The sequence below is a fragment of the Macaca nemestrina genome, chromosome 6 (genome assembly GCF_043159975.1).
Source record: "Macaca nemestrina isolate mMacNem1 chromosome 6, mMacNem.hap1, whole genome shotgun sequence".
Taxonomy (NCBI): domain Eukaryota; kingdom Metazoa; phylum Chordata; class Mammalia; order Primates; family Cercopithecidae; genus Macaca; species Macaca nemestrina.
Window position 1 is genome coordinate 5,664,877 of NC_092130.1, and position 10,135 is coordinate 5,675,011.

The 10,135-nt window shown below is 48.8% G+C and overlaps 1 protein-coding gene across 1 annotated transcript; it reads right to left on the reverse strand.

Annotated features, from left to right (window-relative positions):
* Positions 1-2,814: 2,814 nt before the first annotated feature.
* LOC105480911 (msh homeobox 2) lies at positions 2,815-9,922 on the reverse strand. Its single transcript, XM_011740104.3, has 2 exons — positions 9,463-9,922; positions 2,815-5,402 (listed from the first exon to the last, which is right to left on the reverse strand). The coding sequence occupies exons 1-2, from the start codon at positions 9,839-9,841 to the stop codon at positions 4,978-4,980; spliced, it is 804 nt and encodes a 267-aa protein (XP_011738406.1). The 5' UTR covers positions 9,842-9,922; the 3' UTR covers positions 2,815-4,977.
* Positions 9,923-10,135: the final 213 nt, after the last annotated feature.

Sequence of the window (10,135 nt, forward strand, 5' to 3'; positions counted from 1 at the left end):
AACAGCATGAAAGAAATCAGAGAGAGAACTTCGTCGGCAGGAGCTGGACTTCTAAAACCCCCTTCCGCCCCCATAGGCTTCAATATTAAAAAACCCCCTAGGAGTCTCAGACACTGTATTAATTAGTGCAACCACCCATGAAAAGTTGGGTTTGGAGCGGCATTCTTTGCCCTGTGTGAAAAACCAAGTCTAATAAACAATTGTTAAGTTGGCCTGTTGCCGCTGGTAAATTACATAGCATTAAAAAAATAATGCTTTTCATATTAGGCACTAATTAAAGGTTGGGACAGCATTAAAACAAGATAGGGAGGGGGGAAATCAAAGAAAATATAAAAATGTTCTTTCAAGAGTTATGGGAGGTTAATAAAGTATGTCTGTTAGAGTGAGCCTACTTTGCCCCTAGCTACAGCCAAACTGGAGCCACCACAATTGGGTCTCAATAAGATAATGATATTCCTTTCTCTGCTATTAAAAGCCTCCCAGTGCAAACTTAAAATGATTTATTTAATTTAGGAAATTATGAGGTGTAACTTCAAAGCCTCAGCCGTTAGTAATGGAAAATACCAGGTTGTTTAAAATTATAATAATAATTGTTTGGAGGACGCAGGACATCAAAGTGTTTTCAACAACAAATGCAGAGAGGTCCGGAGGAGGTTGGAAAGAGTCAAGGGAGGTGGATGGAGTTTGGATTTGATTATTACAAACCTTATCAGGGCAAGACTCGGGATTCCTGCAGCCCGGTCCTCTGTTCGCTTTGAAGCGGGCTATTCTGGAAAGTAATTTTACTGCTTTTTATTTAGTTTGTAGGAGGCAGGAGGTGAGAGGGTGGCTGGGGGTGGGAGAGGGGGTAAAGGGGTCCCGGAGTTGACCCAGGGCTTTTCCTCCTTGCTGTGACCACTTTATTTTGTTAAAGAAGCCTGCAGCATCACCAATGGGGGGAAAACATTTTTGCTTACAAAAATGGAAGGAGAGGAACAGACACAGTCAACTTCACCAACCAGGCCTTGTGATTTCGGGGAGGGTGTGTGTGTGACGTGGGTTCTTTTATAAATGAGGTTTATGCTTATTTCAAACCCAGCAGTGGAGACGGAGTGGGGGTGGGGAAATGGCCTCTCCAACCCGTGGCAAATGAGCGGCTTTTATAGCAAAGAATGGCCGTGGGAGTTTTCATTCGGTCAGACAAGGTTCTGCTCAAAGGCAGGGATCCTCTTTTCAGTCGGGTCAGGCAGACGCTTCGCCAGCCACCGCTCTCAGCCAGGCCTTCACTGCCTACCTCCTGCCGCCCTGCTCCCTCCATTCCCCCAAAGATCGCCAAGGCAGGGCTGGGAGTGGGAGAGGGGAGGGCTGGATCTGAGCCCCAGGTCCACTGTGTTGGAGGAGCAATGAGGGATGGGAAGGGGAGCTGGAGAGAGACTGCAGACTTGGGATCTCAGAGTCTGGGGATCCAGAGTGTTCCCCAGGCCCTGGCTTCATTTCTGAGACACCTCCTGCCTGATTTGCCCTCTGTCTTTCATGCCCACCTCCTCCACTCACACTGAGGCCTGGATTTCCCTGCCGCTACTTATCAGCTCTGTGACCTCAGTGAGCCACCTCTTCGTGCCTCAGTTTCCTCAACTATACATGACATCCATAATACCTCTCCAAGGGATGTGTGGCAACTAAATGAGAACACTGGGGGGGGGAGGGGAAGCCTAGTTCTGCACTCTGCAGGGGCTCTCTTCCTCTCTTTCCAAAAAGCAGAGCTGTGTCTCTTGAAGAGTTTGGAACAAAGCACTGAAAGTATGGAAGGGTGGGTAAATTTGCGTGCCAGGCTTCTGGCATCGGATGCAAGGATGTCCCAGGCCCGCACACTAGCATCTTCGGCTTTAATTTGCAATGCGCGCCTTCGCGGGTCCCTGGTGAGGGAGAGTCCTTCTGCCGCCACAGGTTGTCAATCTGGCCTCTGAAACGCCCTGTGTGCCCGACCAAGCCTGACCGAGGCCCGGACCGCGGTGACTCGGAACCCAACCCCCTAACTGCAGGCTTGAAGGGAGCCCCAGAGCAAGGCGGCGGCCCGGCTTCGCGGGCCTCCGGCTTGGTTCTCAGTTCGGTAACCCCATCCACCTATGAGCGCTGGGATGTGGGTGTTCGAGCCTGAACAACTCTTTTTCTCCTCTCCGAGCCTCAGGTTTTGTTTCGGCGTCTGGGGCGATGGGGATGGTGCGCAGTTCCCCAGACGGATTCCAGTCTAACCCGCCAGCCACGCAAGATGCAGCCCCTATTCTCCGGATCGCACTCTGATTCGCGACCCCGTCCTCCTGGGGACAAGCAGAGTCTTAACCCGGAGCCGGCGTCTCCGGATTCCCCACCCGGGCTGAGATCGCCCGGGGCTGCGGGGTCCAAGCGGCGCCGGGAAGGAAGCCCGGTGGACAGGCTAATTAGGGACCCAACTTGGCGGCTGATGACGAAACCGGGAAAGGCTTTGGCCTTTGGAAAACGCAATCCTTAAATGAATATGGCTGGATTCCGGGCTGAGATTGGGAGTTCGAGCCGGAGAAGTCCAGCGGGACTGCAGAGACGCGCTTCCAGGTAGGTTTGGGTCGTTCCAGCGGCTCAGCTCGGGCGGAGCGACTGAGCAAGACAAAATCAGCCCCGGACTTCGAGCCGACCCCTCGATTTGGATCACTTCTGCGCTGGAGCTTGTGAAACTTCTGACCCACGTTGCCCGACCCCGCCCCATAGGAGAAACGGAGTTTCCGGGGCCCACTTTCAAAGTGCGTGCGGGCACAATGGAAACGCCGGACGAAGCGCCAGTCCTGGTAGGTGCCAGGTGCCAATCTGCCCGCCGCGCTGTTGAAGCAGCAAGAAGTCCTTGTATCCTTTCTGCCTCTGTTCCGAGTCACCGGAGCCTCCCATCCGAACACTGACCTCGGACAGGTATCAATCACCAGGAACCACTTCAGATTTATTTGTGCGACAGAAAGCTGAGTTTAAGATCCTTCTCAGCGTCCTCCACCCATCACCGTTTTATCGTGACGCCCAAAACCCAAGCCTGACTGCAGTTCTGTATCGTTTCCGCTGGGTAGCAAAGGGACTTGAATGAACCACCTTCCCACTTCAAACCGAAGAGTGTTTGCTCGGAGTCCATCTCCTTGGAAGGAGCTAGGAATGGTAAACGGAATGCGATTTGACACACTCCTGAAAGGGGAGCGAGCGGGCTTCCATCCCCCAGCCCGGCGAATGCACCTCGTTACCATGTCCATTTGCAAATAGCTGTAAGGACCCTTTTCCTCAGTTTTAAGTTTGATGTGTTGGTAGCTGGGAGAATTCAAGTTCAAGATTTTCCCTTGATCATATACAAATGACTTAGGTACTGGCTGATGTCTCTGCCCCACTACTTATTTAAAGTTCATCTTTCACTGTACTGTTTCTGAAAAACTCCTCGCAGCAATTCCACCTCTTTTCCATGAGTAACAAGCTGCCAGAGGAAACATTTCAAAGTATTTCAGCAGTTTCAGTTCACTCCCCGCCACCGCCAATCACCCCAACGTGGCTGAGTCTGACCACAACTCTTGGTTGATTTACATTAAAATATTAAAAAATACCAGCTCCCCCCTCATCTGGGTAGCGCGTTCGAGCTAAGCCCAGCTGAGAACAGAGAGCACCTCTTAAAATAATTGTGAGTTTGGACAAACTTTACTGCAATAAAACAAATGTTTAATTTAATTCAGAATAAGAGATAACTCTTCAATAAAATATATAAAATTGTACAAGGCACCCTTTCAAAGGGATAAAGGTATACTGGAGGGAGGGGAGAGATGGACAGGAAGGTGAAATACCAGGGAGCTTAATGGGCTGTTTGACAACCCCATTTTCACCAAGTCAAAACATGGCTTTACCTTCTGCCCCCCAACATGTAAAAAAGTATATAAAATTTCCTAGTAAGTTTAGGACATACAACAGGTACACACACAGAGAAAGCATAATTTTTTTTCTTTCTGGATCTACTAATTGTTCAAGAATATTTAGCATATAGGTAATGGTTACAAGATATTCATTTTTTTAAGCAGAAAATTACTATACCCCCACCCAAATCACCTTGGCAATCTGTGAGGATGAATGTACCTAGTATTTCTCAGAAACCATCAATTCCTCTCAACAGGCTTTTAACATTTTACTCTCCAATTATCTGAAAGAAAGCTACCGACAGCCTTGAGAAGAATTAGGAAGTGTTTCTAATTTTCTACCTCACCTCCAGGCAGTCTCAGGATTCTTCTCATCCCAGGTATTGGTCTTACAAAAATATTCTTAAAAAAGGAAAAATTTTTTAAATGTGTGTGTGGTGGGGCGGCGGGGGGCAGGGGAGAGGTAGGAACAAATGGAGTATATAAAGAGGTTTCTTTTAATGCAAGTAAAATGCAGAAATATGATGTGTCCCCTTCACTTTGAATAATCTCTCCATATCTAATATTTTCTATGTGCATTGTGTCTATTTCTAATATTTGTTTTCCATAAGCAGAAGTCAATAATCCCATAAAAATCATTGACGTTAGCACATTTTGCAAATAATTTGTCTCCCTCTTTAAGAAAATACAACAAATGGACTTACACAGTGTCTTTTGGGAAGGTGACATATAGAAAAAAAGCACATATGTTTATAAATTTTGCCTTTTAAAATAATTTCAATTTTTACGTCTGCCGTATAAAAATGTATTATATTTTATTATATATATATATTTATACAAAAAAACCATCAGAGCCAATCTTTGTGAAAGGAGAAGGGGACATCTGGAAGATTACACCAAGAAAACAGGGCTTGGTGCCTCCACCTAAAGAACAAATTTCAGCTATGTCATGTGGCCCTGTCGGCCTAGCCGCTTAGGGTGGTGCACGCAGGGTTAGCAGAGCAGGAGTATTGGCTGGTACTGCCTTCTTGGAGAGGGAGAAGAAGCCCTTTGAAACAAGCATCCATCATGGAGTCTATTGATCTGGTCTTCCTTAGGACAGGTGGTACATGCCATATCCCACTGGCGTGGCATACAGTCCCACGGGCGGGATGGGAAGCACAGGTCTATGGAACGGGTAGGATGCTCCATATATGGACGCTGCCTGCAGGGGCGAGCTGATGGGGAAAGGGAGACTGAAGCTGGAGGGCAGCATAGGTTTTGCAGCCATTTTCAGCTTTTCCAGTTCGGCCTCCTGCAGTCTTTTCGCCTTAGCCCTTCGGTTCTGGAACCAGATTTTGACCTGGGTCTCTGTGAGGTTCAGAGAGCTGGAGAACTCTGCACGCTCTGCAATGGAGAGGTACTGTTTCTGGCGGAACTTGCGCTCCAGGGCGAGGAGCTGGGACGTGGTAAAGGGTGTGCGCGGCTTCCGATTGGTCTTGTGTTTCCTCAGGGTGCAGGTGGTAGGGCTCATGTGTCCTAGAGAACAGAGAGGTGAGCGGATTAGCAAAAGAAAGTTACATTAAAATAATAATAATAATCCCATCTCCCCCATCGTCTCTCTAGGTTTTTTCCTTTCCGGCCTCCCCTCTCAACGGAAAGCACTTAGCTTTAAAAAAAAACTATATATACATATACATATATATACACACACACGTATACATATCTATGTATGGAAAGACATACTTTGTTTCATCTTTGAAAAAAGTACCTTTGTCAAAATTTTGTATGTTTCTTGGGGGGAGGGGGACCACATATAAATGGGCAAGTTGCTTCATTTTTTAAAAATGAGCCTTTTAACAGAAAGTTTGGAAATCTAATGGTATAACTGAACCTTCTATATGGAAAACAAACAGCATTACAGATAATAGAAATAGAACATATGAACGTAAGACAAGGGAATCAAGTGTTCAGTGAGCAATGAAATGCTATCTCTTCTGAGCATAATTTCTCATCTTTAAAAATGGGAGACCAGGTTCATGATTATCCCAGGCTCCCTCGGATGTGGAGACAATCACATATGGGAAGGAAAATGAAAAAGGCTTTAGCAACTGGGTTAACTGTTTCCCTTGGTCTCCTCTCTGAACCAGAAAAAGTGGACTGCATCAGCATATTTATGAAGGATAATCGAGCAGATAAGGTCTGTGGTAAATTAATAGCATCTTTGAATTTGGGGGCAGTCCCACGCAATAAACAGTCACACAGCTGTCATGGTATCCAGTCCACAGATTATAAAATCTGAACATCATTTTACAGATCTGGATGTGGGATAAGGCTCTTGGCTGGGTGCTTCTGTAATATAAACTTTACTAAGACGAAGGGAAAAATTAGCTAGCCCATAAATGTAAATGTCAGGGGAAATCATGCTGCCTCCGAATTGAGAGCACGTGATGACATCTTAGTCATCCCCTCTACCCATTCTATGGCTTCGGGCAAATGTGTAAATGATTAGTTTGTCACAGGGGAAAAACAAGCAAAATAAAGGTATGCCAACAGCATCCAGACTCCACATTTAAAATGGATTCAATTACAGCAAATCACAGACTGCGACATCCTTGTGATTCCACAGCATCAACTAACTTTGGGCTTGTCTTCCTCAAGGGTGGGTGGGCAGAGGAGGACAGAGCTGTGGCGATAGAATGCTAAACAATTAATTTTCTGCATTTGGCTTTTACGAGCTATGCTAATTTTCCAAATGTGGCCACAGTATTAACTCTAATGTATTCATGGGAGAATGTTGCATTTCTTGTTTAGTTACTTTGGTGGCCCAAGAAAGAGTTTACACTTCATACTTGAGGGTGACACAGCACAAGTCCCAACCCAGCTTCCATTTCCAAAAAGAGATTAATTTGTTCTAGTGTCACATTATTACCCATCACTTTACTGAATCAAAGAGATAAGAGGCTTTGTAACCAACCAAAGAACAGAAATCTGGGAAAGGGAAGGATAAGAAACTACCATAAAAGTCTATACTTTTGCATTTGCTAATCCCTAAGTTACCAGAGAGCTGGGGAGCCAGTTTCTTAATTCACAAATTAACAACACTGTCAGAGACTCTCAAGAGACGTGCAAAATTCTCGCCCTTTCCAAACTAGGCCTGGCTCTCAGGAGGACCCAGGTGTCTCAGCTCAGATACCAAGTTCCTAGTGTGTATATACTCTTGCTCCTGGGCTCTACGTGGGGTTTTGAAGCACTACGCGCCTGGGCAGGGTAATTCCAGCTGCTCCTTTGCACATTTGAATTATGAAATCCAGGTGACCGGGATTGCACATGTGTATCAAAACCATGAAGCTATGAGGCTTCCTCCCAATGCAACACTCCCCATCCCTCCACCCCCACCTAATTTTAAACCAGCCAGAGGAAGGATGCGATTATATAAGGCAAAACAGCGTTTATCCTACTTCCTCCAAATAACAAAATCAGGCCCGGGCGGGTAGCTCCCTCTCGCCCCAGGCTCTGTCGCCTGGCATTCTCAGGACCCACTGCTCCGACCACAGGGTTACCGCTGCCACCTCCAGGCCCAAAGCACCAACAAGTCTTTATGGTGTTTTTTTACTTTAAGTTCTGGGATACATGTGCAGAATGTGCAGGTTATAAACTCCTTTCTCAGAATTTCTGGTTCTTTTCATGGAAAGGTCACAGCCAGGGCCCAAGGTTGCCTTACCAAGAGCGGGGAAGCTTGAGTACAGGGCAGGGATGTTTACAGGGGTAGTGGGTCATTGCCTTCCCAGACCCACAGGCCTAAAGGACGGCAGGATTCCTGACCTCTGGACACTACTCCATTGAAGGCCTGTATCATTGGCTAGGCATAGCCGTAGGCTATGTACTCAGTGTACTCAATATTTGTTAAACAAATTAAGTCTTTTAATTTTCTGAGCCTCTACTTCACTGTCAATAAAGTGGGTAAGTAACACTAATCCCTCAATGTGGTTCACAGTACTAAAATTTTAAGAGTGCCCAGAGCCCTGTCTGCCACCTGGTAGGTGATCATTAAATGGTCCCAAGCTTTTTTTTTTTTTTGGTCAAGCCCAAACTGCTGATTCCTCTCTGAACTTCGCTGAAATGTCCTCATCTGTTAAGAGGCTGGCTGCTGTCCTACAGAGGAGATAAGATAATACGGTGAAAAGTGCTATAAAGCACTATCCAAACTTGAGTTTAAATTCTTTGAGTCCCTTAATCTCCTCGCCCTTTGAATCTTTCAGTTTCTAACAGGGTGGAGAGAGACTGCCTGAGGGGACAGCCATTGACGCCTGGGTATATGGCCTTGTTTTGTTAACAAAATACAGTGCGTCTAGTCTGGGGGGCTGAATGATGTAAATAGTGCAAGGATCTCTCAGCTTTGGAGAAAGTCCCTCCACAGCCCCCACCCTCACCTTTCCTAAAGGTAGGGGATGGGGTGGAGGGAAATTAGGGGGTAGAAAAACCATAAAGGCCAAGAGATAAAAGTAAAAGAGGCTGTAAAGGATGACGTCTCCAAATTGTCAAAGGACCCAGGGACCAAAAATGGATGCCGAAGCGGAGGAGAAATCTCCGCAGCCTCACTGGCAGAAGTGGGGTGCAGGTGCGGAGTTCTACCTAGTCTGTCTGGGGAGAGGAAGCAAACGTGGTCAGGGCACATGAAACACAGGAGCAGGGCGTGGACACCAGGTCCCCCTGGCCAATCAGCGGTTGTTGGTAACCTGGGACAAGCAAAGGCCGTCTTCTTTAAAAGCCTCAGCGTCCACGTCTGGTCACAAGTCCAGTGCCTACACCTGGGGGTCCTAGAGCGTATCGGGATCTGGTGAGCTAATGGGCATCACTTTATTAACTCTCAAGCCCCGCTGGAATGCGGTTAATTATTACTGTGAGCCAAGAAGAGCCCGTGCGCTTCTGGCCCCATCCCGCTCCCGGCGAAGCTCAGAACCTTGCCGGCGGGGTGCTGGCTGCGGAGACCACAGGGAGACATTTCCTCTCCGCACCAGACTCTGGTGCCACCATCCCTTCGTGGGATCCGGTTTTTGACACCCGCGGGACTCACGAAAGAAAATGGTTTCTACTCAATGTCTGGCTAAACCCAGTTAGCTCATCTTTTAAATGGGGGCACAACTCTCAGGGTTGAGTTTTGAACCTGTCTCGTTCCTGGCACATCCAAGTGCTCATTGAACATGGATCCATCTCCCTCGCTCCCCAGGAAGAGACCCCGGGAAATAGTGAAACAAAAGCAAGCCAAGTGGCCAGAGCGCAGGGCCGAGGGCTATAGAAACGCACCACCAAGCCACCCCGTAAACCTAGCTGGGGTTCGCTCTTGAGTTGAACAATCTGTATGTGGAGGGAGTCTCAGACACACACATCGCGGTTATTACCTAGAGTGTGTCTTGGATGCGGACGGCGCGCCGAACGCCCCGGGCACCAAGGGGTCCAGAGGCCCTGAGCTTGCTTTCCCGGGAGTGCAGCGCACGCAGAAGGGTCTCTGTACCCCCAGCCTGGAACACCCGCCCCCCGCTCCCTCCAGTACCCCGAACCACCTCCTACTCCTGCCCCGGCCCCAGCGCGCACTCACTTGGCGGCGGCGAATATCGGCCGGGTTCCTGCATCCACGCCGCTCCATCTTCTGAGTTTTCCGACTTGACCGAGGCGGTCTCGAAGGGCTTCACCAGCGGCCCGGGGCTGTGCGCTTCCCGAGCGCCGTGTCCTGGCAGCAGCAGTGGCCGCAGGGTGGCCCCGGCCGAGGCGCTTTCGGCCGGCAGCGGGGACGCCTCCTTGGGCGGCTTCTTGTCGGACATGAGCGCCTCCACGCTGAAGGGCAGGCTGGAGACCTTGACGCGGCGCTCCTCCGCGGCCCCCTCGGCGCCCCCAGGCCCCGGGCCTGGCCCGGCCACCACCGCTGGGCCCTCCTCGTCGGGCGAAAACAGGTCACTGCCTTTGGACGGAGAAGCCATGACTTCTCTGCCCTACGTAGCTCCCGACGTGCGACTCCGCTGGCAACCCGGCAGCGGCGACTCAAACTTTTTCGCTGGGGAGACGGGAGGGGCGCGCTGGGAGCCGAGCCTTTCCTCCGAGGGGAAGTGGGAGACGCGCGCTGCCAATCCGCGCCGGGCCTGGCGCTGACGCCAGAGACGCTCGCCCCTGATTGGTTCTTCCCGAAGGGGCTGGGCCCCCCTTCTTTTTTTTTTTTTTTTTTTTTTTTTTTCTGTTTGAAATAAATTAGGAGTTAATTACAGGAGCAGTCAGCA

Bases quoted from the DNA above. Each gene is read 5' to 3' on its own strand.
- LOC105480911 (XM_011740104.3), bottom strand. From the start codon at position 9,841: ATGGCTTCTCCGTCCAAAGGCAGTGACCTGTTTTCGCCCGACGAGGAG. The intron at 5,403-9,462 runs GTGAGTGCGCGC...TCTGTTCTCTAG, and splicing joins CCGATATTCGCCGCCGCCAA to GACACATGAGCCCTACCACC.